Genomic DNA, 19,342 nt, shown 5'->3' on the forward strand with positions numbered 1-19,342 from the left:
CTCAAAATGCTGCTTTTCCCCACGGCTTTGGGGAGCAGGCTGCGGCCCCGAGAGCCCGCGCGGAGGCCGGCTCCCRCGCTGACCCGGGCATCCGCCTCCGGCAAGGCTGGAAACGGCGCTTCCGAGGTCGGCAGCAAGATGGGAGAGTCGTGGGGGCTAAAGCCACGTGCAGGCACGCGAACATGGTGGCGGCCGCTCGTCCCGGGGCACGAGGCGACGCTTCGCCTCCGGGACGGGGTTTCTCTAACGCCGCCAGCGCCCTGGGCCGCTTCCCGCTGCTGAGCGTTTATTTAAAAAAAAACAAAGCAAAAGAGCGCCCTGAACTCCGGTTCGCTGGCCCGAGCTGGGGCGTAAAAGGAGAAGGAGAGAAGAAACCATTGCGGAAGTAGAGGTTTTGCTCAGGAAGAAGCACGGTGACGCGCCGAGGAGGAAACGTCGCCGGGGAGCGGGGCGCCGAGCCGCGCTCGGAGCCGGGGGCCCCGGCCTGCCCCGCCGCCCCCCGAGAAACCCCCCTCTCGCCCGGGCAGCAGCGAGGGCCACGGCCGGGGCCGCTGCCGGCGCGGGCGCTCGGGGTTCGGCCTCTCCGCGGCCGGGCTCGGGCGCCAGCCGTTGGCAGGGGCGCCGGGAAGAATTTTAGTTAATTTTATTTATTTTTTAAGAAACGCTCCCTCGGGTTTAACGCGGGATATTCCCTGTTAGCCACCAGCTCCCGCTTGCTATGAATAGCCAAGACGCACCGCCGGCTTCTAAATGTCACTCGATGATTCATGCGCGTAGGAGACGTGGAAGCCCACGGCGTGAGCGCGCCGTACCGCGCGCCCGGCTCCTTTCCGAGCCCTCTCCCCTCGAGTCAGGGCGCTGCGGGTCCCTTAGCTGCCTCTCAGAAGGAGCCCCGACCGTGCCGGGGCTGCCGGCGGGCGGTTGTCTGGGGAGGAAACGGTTCCTGTGCTTGGGAGGGGGAAGCACAAACCTTTGCTAGCCAGCGAGTGACGTGGCGCGAGAGGTCCCGCGCGTGGAGGTGGGTCCCCGCTGGCCGGCGTCTCCGGTTGGCGGTGGAGGTTGCTCCTGGCCTTGGTGGTGTCGGGGCCGAGCTCCCGGTGCTGCAGGTCCTGCAGGCAAGCTTTAGGGACCCTGAAGCGCGCAGGTGAGGCGGGCTCGAGCCCTGGAAGGGGCGGCCACCGAGCGTGGCGCGAGGAGCAGGTCTGGGAGGCACACCGTGGCCAAGCGACGCTGTGTCGGGYGGCCGCCCCGCGCTGGGGAGCACCCCCCTGGGAAGCACACGTCCAGGAGAGCAGCTAGCACAGCAGAGGGACTTAGAGCCCCCCTAATTTTTTTTTCCTTTTGCTTTGCATCTTACTCTTCTAGAACAATTTTATTAAATGCAGAACGTTTCCACAGCCACGGTTTATGAAACGCCTACCTTCGGCAGCAGTTTTGCATTTCAGCTACTTGGAGAATTATCTGCTCRTGGCCGTATGCAGTGAACATTGTCTCAGATCCAAAGTCTGATTAACCTGCCAGGTACACCTGGGAATGGCCGTGTTTGTCCATCTGTAGATGTGCAGGAATGATTCCCCAGTCCAGGAGGCAAAGTGTGGTGAGTGCTTCAGCAATGCCGGCTGCCTTCTGGCATTGCCTGTCCTGCAGAGCCAGCGTCCCTTGCCTCCATGGCGATGTCCTCAGCTGGACAGGAATAAACTAAATGCAGAGAACTTGGGGATTCACATCGCAAAGGCTCAGAAAACAAATGRGGCTTCACCAGCTGGCCAGCTCGCAGGTCCCTTGCTTGGTCACAGAGTCCCTGGTGACACAGGCCAAACTCCAGTACTCTTCGGTGCCTTGGAGGGCTGCAACGTGCAGCCCTGGCCACCGAGGAGCACCAAGGCGGTTCCCTGCCCGCRAGGGGCCAGCGATGAGGGGTAGCGACACAGGCAGTGTGGGAGGTTTGTTTCTTGGCACTGGTTCTAAAAATACCGATGCTGTTTTTGCAAGGTGGGGCAGTGGAAATGTGCCCTTGGGAGGTGCAGCTGGGCTGAGACTTCAGCAGCTCTGGAGTAACCAAGCAAGCAATTTCTTTCTCTGGTAAAAAGAGGAAAGATGTTAAGTCTTGTTGAGGTGTTTGCCATGGAGATCTGCAGAGCTGTGTTGCTATGCTACCAGGTAACGCGGCTGTGCTGGGGCTTGCTCCTGGGTTCCCAGCAGAGATCACCATGCTCGGTGCACAGCTGCGGGCTGTGAGCAGCACGCCGGGCCAGGAGCTGGAATACAGCCTCTGCTGTCACACTTGCCTGATCTTGGACAAGCAGAGCCAGTGAGTGATAGCATGGCTTCCTCTCTGGCCATGTGTCTGTTTTCTCTTTTTGCTGTAAGGTCTGCAGGGCAGGAGCCACCCCTTGCTAACAGGGCATCAGATGGTGTTTCTTGTGACGGTATCTCCATCCTTGGAGAGTCTCAAAGCCTGCTGGATATGTCTTGAGCAACTGGCTCTAAAAGACACTGCTTTGAGCAGGAAAGTAGATGATCTCCAGAGGTCCCTTCTGACCTTAACCCTTCTGCAATTCTGAGAGAAACCTCTTGTCTCAGAGGCTTGCCAAAAAGCTGGTGTCTTCATCCCTGCGTTCCTCTAGCATATGTGCCAGTGTATTAAGGCAGGTGGGAGAGCAATGGAAGTAGCCCCCAAAGATGGTTGCTGTGCACTGTCCTCATGAAACTATAGACCTGAAGCTCTCTTCGCAGAGCTTGGACATAGGGCAGGCAGAGGGAGAAGGACCAGGAGCCCCACCAGGCACAGGCCTGCATGGTCCTCTCCTCCTGCAGGGCGGTGATGGGCCTGTGTGTAGCTGGCTCCTCTTTTCTGACTGTATTTCTTTCCATTTTTGCTGGATCCAGGCAGCCCACTCTTATTATCCCTATTGTGTGGGGAAGATTATATCAAATGAACATTAGGACTTGATGGTGTCTGGAACATCTCATTGATTTTTAACTAAACAAAGTGTTGGCTTAAGAATTCACTGGTTGTTCTACACAGCATCTGTGCTGCTTTATGGGTTGCAAATAACCAGCAGGCGTTTGCTCTGTTAGGAAGGCAGAGACCATCGCTCCGTGCTGTGCAGCGCACTGTGCAGTGCAATGCTCCATCAGCCTGTGGTGGCTGAGCCGGGACACCAGTGCAGGGTCCTGTCCTCTGCCCATCTTAGCTCCTTGGTTACGTGCTGCTCTTCACCAAAGGCGCGTCAGAGCATGGAGTGATTTATAGAGATCGACTACTATCAGGCTTTGCTTTTTAAGCCTTGCAAAGCCATGACCCCGGTGTCCAGAGCAGGGAAGAGCACTCCAGAAGAGTGGGAATGGTGTGGAAGTGGGCACCAAGCTGGAAGTGGGGCCAGCTGCACTCTGGGAGTGCTCTCTGGCCAAGGACCCTTCAGCCCTAAGCCTTTGCGTTCAAGGCAGAGCTTCTCCTGGCTTTGTACAGCTGGGATCAGCTCCCAGATGGCCAGGCCTCAGGACCAGAGGTCTTGTTTGATGTAGCCCAGCCTCTGATACAGGCCAGAGCATCTCGCCAGACAGGTCTTTGAAGACGGGAATGTGTTTTGTTTCCATGTTCCTACCCCTCTCCCCTGTCGCTGTGTCCCTGCGTGGCGATGGGGCAGAGGCCCTGGTCCACCCGGGACTGCTCCAGCCCAGGTCCCCACGGAAATGGTGTTCCTAGGGGGAGGGTTCCCTCCCGTCAGGCACTTTTGAGCAGAGATGTGGCAAGCAAAAGCTGTTTCTAAGTGAAATCTCCATGGAAATCAAAACATCTGAGCCCGTCTCCACTTGCCCGTAACCCGTTCCCCGCTGCAGACTGCAAGCGCGTGGGATGAAGGGGAAGGTGCTGCATGTGCCGCGGTAGGAGCACGACTGCGGCAGTGCAGAAGGGTCCCCATCCTGCTGCCGGATCCTCGGTGGCACGGTTGGCTCCCCTGGCCCTTCCCCGCGTCCCAGGCCCCTGGGCGCGTATTTAGGACAACCCCTCCCTGTTGGAACTGAGTTTGCATTTCTGAGCTGTTGGCTAGCATTTCTGGCTTGCAGCTTGAGGCTTTCATCACTTTCTCTGGTCCCCGAGCCGTGGTGGGGTGATGGTCACAGGGCAGGAGCTGGTGGAAGGCCCTGCGTGTCCATCACCAGGTCTGCGCAGAGCAGAGGTAGGGCACTTGGACAAACTTCTCCACGTTGTGTCTTCTGTGGCTTTAAAACAAATCTTCCTCTCTGTTAATAAGTGGAAGAATTGAGCGCTGCTGCCCTGGGGCGTTAAATCCCTTCAGAAGAGGTCTTCAAAATACGCATGCAATCTGAGCGTTGGAGCCAAACGATGAGATGGGGCTGCGTTCTTGGGAGTGTGAACTGTCACAGCGTTGCTGCTTTGAATGGAGATGGACCTGTGCCCGAGCATGCCACAGGAGGACTTGGCCCCTTCCCTCTCTGGTTAAGGTGATCTTTGCCAAGAATGCTGTGATGCTGCGCCAAATCCATCTTTGCAGTTCTGCAGTCCAAATTCATTAACTAATTAGCTGTTGCGGGAAACTTGCTATGAGTGAAGGGCTGGGGAGAGGTCTGCAGGGTGTCTGGTTCCTACGTGCGTGGAAGTGCTCCTTGCCCTGTGGGGCCTGCAGGCCACAGTCGCCAGGAAGGGTGGTGGAGGAGACATCGAGGATGTTGGTGGGCCCTGGGAAGGGCAGTGGCCCTTTCTGCGGGTGGCAAAGTTTGCCCTTGGCAGCCTGTGACCTGCGGCCATAAATGTCCCTGTCTTGGAGGCCCGCGCGTGCCCAGGAGCTCCGGGGAGATGCCTTCCCGAGCCGCGAGCTGCCGGCTCCTCTGCTCCGTGGCAGTGGTCGGAAAGCTCGGGAGCTCCTCGCGGGGCTGTTGCTGCCCGCGGCGAGGCGAGCCGTGGGGAGGAACTGCTGCCCGCGCTTGCGTGTTTATTCATTTATTTTAAACGCGGGGGTTGACTTTTGCAAAACGAGAGGCTGCGAGAGGAAAGGTCCTCAGCTGGGGACGGAGCGCATCTCTCCGGGCGTTGCGCGCCCGTAAATACCGCAGTGGCCAGATGAGGCTGACGCCCGAGGGCTGCTCCTTACAACCGCGAAATAACTCGGGTTAGGAGCGGCCGAGAAAGACCCGCGCTCGCGGCAGGCCGCGCTGCTCGGCCGGGGAAGGAGCTCCCCGCTCTGCACCGGTGCGGCCGCGTCGTCGCGCCTCGGCCGCTGCCCCGCGAACCTGCTTTCAGGCAGCTTCGGGGGGGAGCGTGAGTCTCGCCCGCCGCGGTTAGGCGGTGCCGCCGCGCCTGCGCCGCTGCAGCGCTTCCCGTCGGCCCCTTAGCTGGGGCTGCCCCTCGCGCCGGGAGGGCCGGGGCCGCCGGCGCAGGCGGGGAGGGTCCGGCGAGTTGTTTTGCACGCAGCGCGTTTCATCCTGTCCCCGTACGAACAGGAAATGTGGCAACGGCTTATGGTTAAGAGCTTCTGTTTTTCCGCCGTCAGCCCGGGTTGCATATTCTGCACCAGCAGCTCTGCAAACCGCAGGCCTGCGTAGAGCCGCGAGGAGCAGCGGCTCCGGCAGTGCCGCAGGAAAAGCAGCGCTCTTCTCTCCAGGCGGCGGGTGCCTGTCCCCCGCGCGGTCCCCCGTCCTCCGAGGCTGGGAATGACGTCCCTGCTGAGTTCCCCCTGCCCTGGCCACGCTGGCGATGGCAGCGGCGCGACGAAGGTGTGCAACGTCGGCGCCGTGGCTGAGAGCCGCCCTGCAGCGCCGCGCTGCTTCCAGCACGGCTTTTCCCACCCGAGTTTGTTCCCTTCGGTTCAAACCGCGGCGCCAGGCGGGCGCCTTGCTGCGTGGCAGGAGAGCGTGCGAGGTCTCTTCTCCTGGCGTCTGAGCCTGCGAGGGGAGGCGAGCTGCGCGCGGCGGCCGATGCCGTCCGAGCGGAGCTGCTCCCGCTGGGGCAGAAGGGAGAAACTTTTTCCGTTTGCTAGCACGAGCTGGTTGCTCCCTGCATACCTGAAATTGTTTTCTGCAATGGAAACAGTTAAACCATTTGTCACTAACACTGGGAGCTTAATAAAAGCAAATTAATTCCGTACCAGATGCAAGATGACTTGTAAAGTGACCCCGAGAGAGCATAACGTGGCTGTCGAAACCCATGCTCGCCCCGCTGTCGTAACGCAGGGTTTGGGTTTCTCTTTCAATTACAGCTGCACGTGGAAAGGGAAGGAACAACCTGTTATCCGTAGCTGTGGGCTGCGCGATCTTCTGCGTGGTTGGAGCTGTGATAGCCAGGGATGAGAATCCGATTTTCTGCGGTTATCTTTATTTCGAGGCCGGCTCTCGGCAGCGGCCGAGCGTGGATGTGGGGCACCGACGCCGCTGCCCAGGCCGTGCTGCTGCCGCGCGTAGCCTGTCCCGAGCTCTGGATACCTCGGCGTATGCTTCAGTCAAGCAAATGGATGTGATAAATAGATTAATTACGTGCAGTGATTTTTTTCCTCATATGTTTTCACAGATCCTCGTCTTACTTATTCTCTAAGTATCAAAAATGAAGAAAATGAGGTTGGGAGAAAGGACCAAGCAGCTAGTGCTGAGCAGGGCTGCGAGTGCACCCTTGGGAAGAGTTACTGGGTGCCCTTCTCGTGCCACGTGCTCTGTGTTGGGGAGCTAAAATCTGGTTTTAAAATGTACAGAGCAAGTGCCTGGAAGGGTGGCCTGAGAGAGACACCCCATCTCTACCTGCACGCGGGTTTTCCTCTCCTGAAGCAGCCCGTTGAGATCAGTGAACCCGAAGCGCACAAGGTGCAGGAGGTTGCCTCTGCCATTTTGGCCTCAAAGGCTGCAGTTTCTCGAGTCGCTCCGGGCTGCCGTTTACACGGTTCTTCACTGCTGATGGTCCATGGTCTGCAATTACGCACGGTGCCTCGGTGCCCGTGCTCAGGGCGCGGGAGTCGAGGGAGCTCAGGCTCCACGGAGCAGGTGAAAGCAGGACGACGTGCAAAAGGAGGTAGCTTTAATGGGGCCCCGATGCGAGATCGGCTCCCGGGGAGGGATCCAGCCGAGCCCTTGGCTGTTTGTGGCTCTTGAGAACAAAACTAAACGTGTGCCAGCAGCAGGGCAGTGTCGGCGTGGGGGTTTTGCGCTGTTGGAGCGCAGAGGAGGCTTCTTCGGCAAAGCTCTGCAGCCCAGTGTCCGAGCTGGCACCGCGCCGGAGGAATAAGAGTGTTTTGCAAGGGAGGGCTGGGGTGCCCGGGGGGGCCTGGGGCTGGTACAGTGCGCATTAGCATCTGCCTTGCGCCTCGGGCTGGGCGCCTCGCCAGCGCTCCCGCGTTGCTCCCTGCTCTGCGCTTCCTCCATGGAAACCAAGCAGCATCAGGCTAAGAGTCGCTCAAAAAGCCCTTAATTGTCGGCACGTGTTTTTCTCTGCTGGAAACATCACAACAGGGGAGGGACTTGCCCGAACAGAGACACAAATTGCAATGCCAGAGACCAGCCTGGCCAGCCTGGCTCGTCCGGAGCGATGCGGCCCGTGCGGGTTGTGTCCGTGCGCCGGCGCAGCGCGCGCGCTGCCCGCGGGACTGTCCCCGTGTAGCTGCGAGGCTTGCTCGGACRATGGGAACTGCGTTATCTGGCCTCTGCGAGGGCTCTTGGTTTTGGCTGAGGCTCGCGGAGGTGCTGATGCTGCCTGGCCCRGTGCGACGTGGACGACGGCCCCGCGCCCACCAGCTTGCCGGCGGGTGCGAGGCCTCTGGGCAGGGGCCAAATAAGCTGCGCCCGACTCCTGTTGCTGCCAAATACTTGATTTGCGGGGAGACAGGGCTTCCAAGTGCACATCTTCCAGTAACGTCAAGTGGTTTTTTTCCTTTTCCCCCGATTCCCCCCTTACCCTTCCCGTGTCGGCCAAGTGCCCGAGTGCAGCCATTTGAAAGGAATTGCAGCCAATGGATTGCTAAGGAGCATGTGCCTAGGGACTGTCGCAAAGCAGCGGACTGAAACTGCGATTTTGATAAGTGGGTGTTTATGTGCAATTCCTTTAAAAAAAAAAAAAAAAAAAAAAAAAGACACTTTGCTGTGGTATTTAAAGGTAGCGAACAAGAAAGACTGAGTAATGCAATGTTAAAGTGTTCTTCCATTGGTTTGTGGTGACAGAGCTGTATTTCGAGACGTCTTGTATGGTTTGCCAGGCACAAATAGAAATTCTGCAATCTTGCTTGGGATTTCCCTGCATCCTAAAACCAGCCTTGGGAGCCCATGAATGAAAGGAGAAGTCTCGAAGTCCCAAGATCGGATTCCTCCGCTGTCTCGCCAGATTGCAGCTGGGATTTTTGGTCGCCCTTTGCTTGATTCTCTTTCTAAAAGAAATATCATGGGTAGCCTGAGGCAACACCGTCTTGTTTACAGGCTGCCGGGTCCTCGTCTCCCGTGCTCCGGGGTTCGGCCAGTCCTGCTCTGCCCCTTCCTCCTCGCTGGAGCTGTTTTGGTGGAGCAGGCAGTTTGCCCCGCACCGTCCCCGCGGGTCCCTGCAGAGCACCCGGGCGCCGCGCGTTGGGAGACAGGCTCGTTCCCATGGTTGCTTTTTGCTTGGCAGTTGCAGTTTTCCTTTTAAGCCTTTCTAGCCTCGATAGCACGTCCCTTCACGCTGCCTGCTTTCCGTTAATGCTAAGTTCTGTGCAAACCCACATAAAATATGGGACTCCTGCTAGCAGTTCCAGGCAGCGTTGTCTGAAATGTATTCATAGCCTGTCTCTGGGGAAGGTGGTAGTTTATGGCAAGGCAGCAGAGCGCTGCAGTGTGAAATTCGGCTTGCTGAGCATGTTCCAAGATGCACATGAACTTGTTTACAGCAGGTACAGATCTGGGATGCTAAAGGCTATGCTTTAAAGGAGAGCTCTTCCCTTTGCCTCTTGGCCAGGTCAAAACCCCTTCCATTAAAGGGGGAAACCTAGGCTTCACTCTTGGGTTGAGAATTTTATTCTTGTGTTTTGGTTTAATTACTTACTTWTATATATATATTATAAAGAGTGAGTTAAGCCCACCTGAACACAGCCACAGCTGGCAGACCTGGCYGCCTGCTGCTGGCGAGGTGAAGGGCTAAAAAGGCCAGTGCAGAGATCAAGGAACTGYGCAAAGGGAAGACCACCAGGTATTTCTGCAGGCTGTGACTCTTGCTGCTTATTTGCATCCTGCCCCATGGTTTGACTTGAGGAATYGGTGTCCCTGGACCTGCAATGGGCTCAGGACAGGAGCTCGGCTGAGGCACCTGGCAGTAAATCCTGCTGGATCCGAGCCTGCTCTTCGAGGCTGCACACAGCGATCCACTTTGCAGTCAGCTCAGTCCTGTCCTTGCAGCAGGTTATTTCCCACAAGGAGACCTGAATGCAGCTGCTCGGCTGTACCACGCTGCCAGGAAGCTCCTGCGTTTGCTTAGCTCCCTGTATTTCATTCTTCTAAATAGATTTTCTTAGCCTGCTTGTGGATTTGAATTTGCTCTGGGGTCATGCAGATCCTCTTGATTCCATCTTCCCATTACAGGGGCTGTTAACCCTGCTGAACCATCTTGAAGCTCTGCTGCGGGGAGAAACCCTTCGGTCATGCACGGGGGGCCTCCAAGGCTGTATGTGAGCTCTTAGGGTGCCTGTGGGCGAACACAAAAAAACTACAGCCCTGCGGTATGCATTGGTGCATGGGTTCTTGGCTGGCAGCAGGTTTTAGGAACAGCTCCCCAGTTCGTGTGCTTCCCCAGCGCGCAGGCGTGCCGGGCCCTGCCCGTCTCCGCAGGGCTGTTGACGGAGGGTTGCATCCTGACGTTTCGTTTTCGGGGCGTTTGTGGGCCTTCGCAGGCTGCGCCGCACTTGCTGGGCATACGGAAGGTGGGAGCTTAGCTGAAGCTGTCGCTGAGGATTGTGTCGACCCTTGTTCTCTGCAGAAAACCACCTGCTCTGCGTGTCCGCGGTGGCTCCCGAGCCTCCTGCAGCTCCCTTGGCGTTATCCCCGCTCCTCCGTCTGAGCGGCCCCAGGAGGAAGGCAGCCGGTGTCCCGAGAGCCTTGTCGCAGATGGAAACCGCGGCCTCCCCGGGAGGCGGCTGCCGCTGGAGGACCCGGCCTCGATTGCTGGGTTCGCCCGGCGCGGGCTCGCTCCGGCAGCCCCGCCAGGAGCCCTGGCCCTTTCAGCGTTGCTGCGAGTGGAGAAGCTGGCTAATTTCTGACGCAGGCTCCAAATGCACGAGTTGGATTCTGAGCGACCAGTTTGGTAGTCACGCAGACTGCTTGCTGCTTACGTGATTTCACTGCTTTTAGCTGTAATTTCCAAACCTTTGGACAACAGAAATGCATTGCTTTGAGGAATAATTCAGGGAAGATTTAACTTTGGACTCTGCCTGGAGGAACCTGCCCGAAGCGGTTCCCGGGAACGTTGCAGGAGGGGGAGTCGCTTGCCTGGCCGGACAAAGGCAGCGAATGCTGTAAAGAGTCTGTGATTTCCAGCTGCATCGCAAGAAGCAAACAGACTGTTGGCAGGTGCAGGCGGATGACTGCGTAGCTTTTTTCTGAAAGCGGGCTTCAGAGCCGGGATGCTTTTCCCCGCTGTGTCTTTGCTGCTCTCTGGGCGCAGAAYGGTGCCTTGCGGTCAGGCGCAGCTCTGAGCGCCGCCGCTTCGGCGTGCGGAGAGAGGCCAGAGCCTGCGGGCGCGCGGACCTGGCATCTCTCGCTGCCGCCGCCCGGCGAGCCGTGCAGGGCGTTCTGGCCTGCCAGGAGCTCTCTGCTTGTACTGCACTCTGTGAATGACCCTTTTTCTAATCYCAAATGAGACTTTCGGTTTTATGCTTTGCCACTAAAAGCAAAGTTCTTGCGCTCCTTTGTGGAGCATTGAAAGCTCTACTTAGCTGAAATTTTATTTGTTCTTTAATAAAAAAAAAAWATATATGCATCTCTGCAGTGATAGAGGAAAAAAGCTCCAGAAAGGCTTTAAAATTTTTTTTTTATTATTTTTTTTTATTGCAATCAGCAATTTGTGTCCTGGAGTTACTCTTCCTGGGCCCTATCTGAAGCCAGGACTGTAAGGAGTGAAGATTACAAGCCAGCTGCTGTGCGGATTCAGCTAGTTCCTGGCACGCTGCAGGTTGAGAGGCTCAACAAGCAAAGTGTCAACTGTGGCCCTTTGCAGCTTCTCTGATACTCAGTGTTCCACCCCCAAGACTGATGCTAGAGCCCTCTGGGTTCCTGCAGCCCGTAGAGGGCTGTGGGGGGATTGCATYGCTGGGATGTGTATTTGCAGAGTTTGGCCTGTGCAACAGTCATTCATCATTCCTAAAGTAACACCTTGGAGGGACACAAATAACCAAGCAATGGTTACTATTAGAAAGACAGACACACACTAGCTAGAGGATGTTGTGTTACCGCTGCCTCTTACYCTTCTGCAGAAGTGGGTTAGGGCAGGACAGTTGCATCCCTGCATATCTGGTCTTTTCAATGTTCTTGACTGCAGCCTGCAAGGCAGCAGCAAGTGCCACCTCTGTCTGCTGTCGTGACTGATGTGAGCTCAGGAGCAGTGCGTAATCTTTGTTCATATATTGTCCAATATATAAAGCAACTAAAGCTGGTCTCTTCTTATTTCAGAATGTTACAAAAACAGTGGAAGAAGAAAAGCCTGAGCCTCCAACCATTCAGGAGATTAAACAGAAAATTGAGAAGTACAATGCAAAGGTTACAAACTGCTTGTTGATGAAGCTGGTAAGTACCGTTTTTCTTGAAAACATGCAGACCGATGCTAATTTCTTTGGGCTATGAACTGAGTCAGCTTGTATAGTGTGCAAGGCAAGACAACTTTGGGCTCTAGAGCTGTTCCTGCCATCCATGCCTGACCGGCTTCATCTCCTGCTCTGTCCTGCTTGGGTTTGTTTCCCATTAGTTACCTTATGCTTCAGATAACCATTCTCTGCCTCAGTTGGGAAAATTCGCACAGTAATCTGTGGCCAGCATGTGCTGCAAACGGCTTGCTGCAAATAGCTCTGACTGCSTTGTTCTAGTGTGGATGAGTCATAGTAAATCTCAAGCTGCAACACTACAGTTCAGCAGCTGTTACAAAGTGTATTTAGAAACACAAGGACTTTCTAGAAACAGATGCTGTTCACCATGGCCACTGCCAGGTTTGTTTAAGCAGAGTTCTAAGAACCACAGAAGATTTCTTATATTTCAAAGCTTTGATTGCAAGCTTGTTTGTCCCCACCCATGAGTAAAGCCCTGGTGATATGTGTTGAGAAGAAAAGGAAATCACCTGTTTTACTAATCAAGAGCAGCAGAAAAGTGTAAATCTCACAGGCTGTTACAGAGCAAGGGGGAAAGCTTTTAAAGCRTGAAGTAAGTTTTAGAACTTGTGACAGCTGCAGCTACGTAACTTCCTGGTGCTTGATAATATCTGAAGTAAACCTAAAGTTTACATAAAACAGTAAGCGTTACTTAAAAATTTTCTTTGAGTGCTACACAGTAAGTTCTGCTGGAGTGTCTCCCTCCCTTTATTTTTATGAGCTGTTAACTTAGGAGTGATCTGGACCCAACATTTATTCTTGTGATACTTTTATTTAAGCTTAGCAAAAACACAGTGCAGGAACCTGAGAGCCGTTCATATGCCCCTAGTGGCAGCCCTCTCAAGGCATCTGAGGTGGGGTGTTCAGTTTATTATTGTCTGTAGGTAGCCACACTTTTTCTTTGATTTTTGTAGAGTTGAGGGATAGGGTAAGGGACCTACTGTGAGACAAGCTGATCTTGAATGATGGTTTATACATGCAGATAGAGACTCTCATAATCTGGGAATAAAACTTCAGAAATACAGTTAGGAGATCCAGCTGAACACTAGAGGTGGAGACCCACACAGAGTTTTCAAATTTGTGTTTAAGTGCAACTGCCAGTTATATATAATGTTTTCCATAGCTAACTTGCAGCAAGATCATTTTTAAATAGGGCAAGGTAGCACAGATGCTAGGAACAGATGAGTCATTATGGAATAGTAGGGAACAGGAAAAATTTGGTAGTGACTAACCTAAATTACTGGTTACTTTTTACATGATTAATAAAAAACCCTCAAACTCCTAACAGCACACTAAGTACAGTGGAAAGTTCTTCTGCAATCATCCCACAGGCTGAAGCCTGTAGTTAGTAGATCAGAAGGCCCCTCGTGTTGGGGGGTAAAAAGATTAGCGTGACTTAGTGTTGGGCCACGAAATCTCGCTGGAACGTGACTGTAATCTCCTTTGCTTTAGAACGATGATGGAACTTACACAGGCTTCATTAAAGTGCATCTGAAATTGCGCCGTCCCGTGACGGTACCAGCAGGGATCCGGCCACAGTCCATTTACGATGCCCTCAAAGAGGTGAACCTGGCTGACATGACAGACAAGAGAACTTCTTTCTACTTGCCGCTAGATGCCATCAAGCAGCTCCACATTAGCAGTACAACCACGGTGAGTGAGGTGATCCAGGGGCTCCTGAAGAAATTCATGGTGGTGGATAATCCTCAGAAGTTTGCACTTTTCAAGGAGATGCGGAAAGATGGGCAAGGTGAGTTTATGCCTTAGAGTAGCAAAACAGAGGTGGGAAGGTAGAACTGTTTTTCTTGGATGTGTCAGCTTTTCTACAGCTGATAGTTTTGCTTACTATTTTGTGYTACAGAAACACTGGGTTCCCTAATTAAGCCCTTTTACGCTAGGTGTTGTACTGTCCTCTCCTGCTCTCCGAAGGCTATTGAGTAAAAAGAACTATAGACCAGTGGTGGTAGAAGTAGAGTTCTGTTCTCCATTTGTGAAACTGGATTTAGAAAAATTAGCTGTGCTACCCATGCTGGTCCAGAGTGTCTGTGACAGAGAGAATCACCAGATATCCAGTGGTTCAAACCAGTGCTTTAATTAAGAGTCATTTGCCTGTATTTTTGCTCTAAGTAGACTTTCTATTTTGTTAAAGTGAACTTCAAACATGTCATTCACTGAGGATCAGGCTGGCAAAATTTCTTATGAAAAGTGTGCTATAAAAGCATCTGGTCTAGGACTTGCAGTGGTGTGTCAGACAGTCATGTCTAAATTTTGTATCAATAAATGGCCTGATGTCCAGAAAATGTTAAACTGCTCCTGTGTTTTTTGAAGTTAATTAGGAATTATGAGTTTTCAAAATGGGCTTAAAGCCCTAAGTTAATCCACTTAGGTCCTAAAATACAGATTGTTAAACACGTCAGATAGCTGCTATTTCCATCATGATCCTAAGCAGTATGAACCACTAGTACATGTTCAAGTTAACTGCCCTGGTACCCAATGGCTCACTGTGGATGTCTTCCTTTGCAGTTCTCTTCCAGAAGCTCCCTCTAACAGAGTATCCCTTGTATCTCCGGCTGCTGGCTGGCCCTGACACAGATGTTCTCAGTTTTGTGCTGAAGGAAAATGAAACAGGGGAAGTTGAGGTATGTCTGTGACTCTTTCCCTTGGCTTTTACATGAATGTTAAAAGCTTCACCAGAACACATGGCAATGTTAAATGAACCTGAGATTTACAGCAGAAGCAGCACAGGCTGACATCGTGGCACACAAGCAAGTTCTCTCGCTCTGGTGTTGGTTTTATCTTCTAAAATACGGAGTTTAATACTCTCTTCTCTAAAGTTAATTTTTTATCAACTTGAATGGGCTGCTTGGACCTTACATACTTTCTGAGAAATGTTTTTACTATTTATTGCTYGTAAATTATGATGATTTTTTAAGGAATTAAACTTGAGCTGAGAAAATGCTGAGGCTGGTTTTGATGGCCAAACCATAATCTGTTTACGGAACTAAGCAACAGTCCCAACGTTAATCCTCAATAATTAGATTAGCTAAATACTGCTATAACTAATCCAYTAATTTAAATAGAAGCTAGGGACATTCAGGTAGCAAACTGACAATCAGCTTTTAGTTGCAGTAATGCTCCACATCATGACAAATGCAAATGTTAGTAACTGCAGTTGCCCACRGAAATCCGCCCCCTGAACTGGGGAGAGTCTCCAGCTCAGAGCTGTACAGGGCATGTGCCACGCAGCTGGAGAAGTCAGGCTGTGGTTAGTAAAGATGCTACAGGAATGCTAACTTTTCCGCTGTAGTTGTCAGGAGACTCAAAGTAGTGTTTACTAAGTGATCTGTATCATCAGCTTGTGGCCAGCATTTCCACCCTGTGTAACCCCCTGACAACACTGTTTTTGAAGTGAACAGCCAGAGAAGCTTGACTCCTGGGGTCCTATGTAAAGAGCTTTATTGCAGCACCTACAGTCGGGATAATTTTGCCATTAAGTAAGAGTWGCACTGGCTCCTGCTAGTTAATGTTGCCTGCTGGGAGCTCGCTCCCTCTTTTTAAGAAGGGCAGATGAATGCTAGGTCAACTATTTGCCTATATATTTAAATTCCTTTAGGGAACTGGACCATCCCTTGCAGTGGAAGCTTTGATCCACCTAAGATTTCTATTAGGACTGCAGTCTCGGGGGCTCGATACTGTGATGGTCCTATATGTTGCAGCCCATTACCCTGGCTTTCTCACAACATGACACCTTAAGCTAAGCTATGTGGAGGTCAGATACACATTTAAATGTCTTTTATTGTTCCTCTTTGCCGAATCAGGAAACAACAAGCACTACAGTAAAATGGTGTGTGCTTACTTTCCCTCTGTTTTGCTGTTCCTGCAGTGGGACGCATTCTCCATCCCAGAGCTACAGAACTTCTTAATGATACTGGATAAAGAAGAAAAGGACAAAATCCAGCAAGTGCAAAGGAAGTATGAGAAGTTTAAACAAAGACTGCAACAGACCTTGAAAGAAGCAGGAGGCAAGCCTGGATAATTGTTCAGGAGGCACACAGAGTCAGACTAAGCTAGGTATTATTTTTAAAATGAAAAGACACTTCTCAGGACACCTTATAGTGGTCACTCACTGTCCCTCCTCATCCTTCCATTATGGACCGGCATATAGTAACCATAAAATGAACATAACTGCATTTTATTCTTCTGAAATCTCTTATCACAGGACCAGAGCCAGTCAAAGAATGGGAAGCCCATTTAAAAATGTGGGCCCTCAACAAACCAACACAGCTGCTCGTTAACTTTTGGTTTTACACTGAACCATCAGGTGAAGAAACATCATGGAAAATGTTAATGAACRTTAAACCCAATAGGAACATCTGCTGGCTAATTGTTTTGAACAGGGTCAACCTACTGTTCACACTCCTCCCRGCAACTTGCTTTTCTTGTTTCAAGGTGCTGCAGCTGCATTGTGTGTCTATGTGGCAGAGTTCTCTCATTTCGTAAGTAGAGCACAGGAAGCAGCAGATAAAGTGGAGGAGGTTTTTGCACCAAATCACATGGGTGTTGCAGCTGTAACTGAGGCCAAACAGTGTGTTGTTCAGTGCTAAGTTAACCAATGACATGTAAAGTTGTGTTGCCAAGGCAGCTGCAACACAACAGTCTTTTAGTAAGTATTATTGAAATTTAGTAAAGGAAATGTCATCTATTTTCATCCTAATTAACATTTAATTTTTAAAAAAAGCTTTGAAGTCAAATTAAAGTAAATATTCCTGATGCTTAGCTTAGCTGGCCTGCATTTTACCAGTTTTCTACTCTGTAGGAATTGGGGATCAGTGTTTTAAGAAATTCTGTTTGAAAAGCGTAAAGATGACAGCTGGGGCATGGGACAAGGGTTTGGTAGAGAACATCACAGAATTGCAGAATGGTTGAGGTTGGAAGGGACCTCTGGAGATCATCTAGTTCAACCCCCTGCTCAAGCAGAAATGTCTAGCAATAATTACCTAAGACTAATCCAGAAAAGCTCAAACACCGTTTTTATAACTCAAACTGATCTTATACTATGAACAAGWTGGGAACTGAGGGAGAAGAGCTCCCACGGAGGCCAGGGTGTGGATGTGTGAGTCACACCTGGAGCATGGACTGCCTCTGCAGGAAATGCTTAGCACCAGGAAGAGGGAGGGAACTATTAGCCTCAGATGCTTTCCTCCCGCCACCCTCTTATACCATGTTTCTTCTTGGTACCTCTCCCCCTTGCAGTGCTGGCCCACCATTCCTGCCAGTAGCTTGCCTCTGCTGCTCTGCTTGTATCCAATTTGATCAGATCTTTTTGCATATACAGGAGGGATACTAGGCTGTGYTTTGTGCTTGGAATTAGGGGAGGAAAATAAACCGCTCTCCCTCGTGCAGTGCTCCCATTGTTGGCATACACATGCACCCCTCAGCCTTYACAGAGATCAGCTGGCTGGAGCTGGAGTGTCAGGCACTGCCCCTAGCTCCCTCTAGAGACCCCGAGCTCATTGACTTGGCGTCATCACTGCTGGAGTGCAAGGGATGCTCCAGGAATGCTGAGCTGAGAAATGACTTCCTCAGGTTTGTGTGTAGTGCTTTATACTGAGCACACTGTGCAGCCAATTTCAGTCTTCCCTCTGTTTATATAGGACACAACAACAACATGTAACAGGAAAATGGAAAGTTAAAACTAGCCACATTCAGATGGAGCTTGTGAAATGGTTTTATATAGACTTGGTGAACCAAGTGTCCCTTTGAACTCACTGTAGAGACTGCCATGATTTYACTTGGGTGAAATGGGAAGGGAGAGAACAGGTTACTGGCAGGACAGACAACTTGGAAGAGTCTAAAATTTACCTCAGTGCCTTTTTTCCTCAAGTGTAAAAATTTTACATTTGGGCTTAGGAGGAAGTTGGAAAGGGTTTTTGTCAAGAGGCCTTGTCTCAAGCCCTGCCATTCCTACGCCTCCTCCCCCCCCCCAAAAAAAAAAACCCACCAACCTAAAGCACTGTTGTGATGAGGCTGCTTTTGTCTGTACAGGGAAGAGGAACTGTTTGCTTTTTTCTTCAAGGTGATCGGGATTTTCTTTTTCCAGATTTATACTTGAGTATGTTTGTTATTTTTGTTTATAAACCATAAGATAGCAACTGCATCACTTCAAGCCCCTCAGTTTGTATAAATGCCACTTTGTGCAAGCTCAGTTCCAGCTCACATTTTAATCAGTAGTGCAGAAAGGGTTGCTAACACGGCTATGGCCTCTGATGTACAGTGCAAGAAGGGCCTCCCAGCTGTACTGTATTCTCTACCCAGATGACCTTTAACAACATGGCACCAGTCCAACTAGAGCAGCAATTTTTTCATGCTCTGGGGCTGTGTTTGCCCATTTGTAAGAATAGTTATTACTTCACTGTGCACTTGTGAAGTAATTTAAGTAACAGTCATCTAGCGCTTTGAGTCTTGAAAGCGCTGTATAAATACTTCTGTTCAGTCAAGAGGAAGAACACTGCGAAAACTGCCATGGGTTCTGAGAAGCAAGATCCAGAAGCTTGTTTTAGAACCCCTTAGCTTTCTGGTTAAAAGTTATAAGGGGGTTTCTTTTGTTGTTGTTTTCTACTAGACTTTCAGTGACTGTCTCCCTCTCCCATCCTAGAACCCAGCATGTCTTAGACATTTTGTAGAAGGCATGGCTTCTTATGCAATTACTGTGAATGCTGCTGAAAACCTCCTGCAAAGAGGGGGGCTGTTTCTTTTGGTTTTTAAAGATATGGGGCATTTGAAGAATAAGTAGATTTTGAAACTCAAATTCTCAACAGTCAGTTGACCTGTGCCAGGGCACAAGTCTAGGATAGGAGTGTTGGCCCCTTCCTTAAGCGCAAAGTACTGTTGGCAGTGCCTTTGGTTAGTAAATTGTGTTGCCTAGTTTCTGTGAATTTATTTTTCAGGTCTATTGTAAAACATGTAAAATAATATGTAAAGAATGGAATAGTAAAGCTTCTATGGCAAAGTGAAATGCATTTTTGCAATGCTGTAATTTATTTTTACTACTCCCTGGTAATTCTATGGCATTTTTAAAAAATGTCTCACTTCCAGCTTTTTTGAAAGTTCTGAAATTATTTGTTCATATACAGACAGTGTAAAAGAAAGATAATAAAACTGTCAGTAATTAAATAAATCTCTTCTGACTTATTTATCTGGTGCCCTCCTGTGGTACTTTCATGTATTAAGCCTAAATACAGAAATCTATCCTAGAGGTGAATTCAAGCTTCTTAACCCTACTGTAAAGTGTTTAAAGTTTAAGCTTCAACTAAAGTAGTACAGAGCACGTACCCCTGTGAAGAAACTCCAAGCGTTCCATCAATCTAATTTGCAGCCAAACTTATGTCTTAGTATGTATATAGGTTTGACAGAGCTAGTGTCCATGCCTACCCATGATAAAATAGTTAATATATACATGCAAAAAAAAGTATATATAAAAATAATGTAAAATTTATAAAATTACAGCTAATCTAGAGTTAATTTTC

General features: G+C 50.9%; 2 protein-coding genes across 2 annotated transcripts in view; one reads left to right on the forward strand and one right to left on the reverse strand.

Annotated features, from left to right (window-relative positions):
- RASSF5 (Ras association domain family member 5) overlaps nt 1-18,943 on the forward strand; it is a 25,142-nt gene extending 6,199 nt beyond the window's left edge. The window contains exons 4-7 of the mRNA XM_085300319.1: nt 11,629-11,742; nt 13,269-13,566; nt 14,340-14,455; nt 15,700-18,943. Coding sequence (XP_085156445.1) covers nt 11,629-11,742; nt 13,269-13,566; nt 14,340-14,455; nt 15,700-15,852 — 681 coding nt within the window. The 3' untranslated portion in view covers nt 15,853-18,943. The remainder of the gene's footprint in view (nt 1-11,628; nt 11,743-13,268; nt 13,567-14,339; nt 14,456-15,699) is intronic.
- Nucleotides 12,569-19,342, reverse strand: part of EIF2D (eukaryotic translation initiation factor 2D) — a 19,648-nt gene continuing 12,874 nt past the window's right edge. The window contains exon 16 of the mRNA XM_085300393.1: nt 12,569-14,425. The gene's annotated coding sequence lies outside the window, so the exon portion shown is untranslated. The remainder of the gene's footprint in view (nt 14,426-19,342) is intronic.

This window comes from Rhea americana, unplaced genomic scaffold (genome assembly GCF_003343005.1).
Source record: "Rhea americana isolate MKP2758 unplaced genomic scaffold, rheAme1 scaffold_163, whole genome shotgun sequence".
Classification (NCBI taxonomy): Eukaryota; Metazoa; Chordata; class Aves; order Rheiformes; family Rheidae; genus Rhea; species Rhea americana.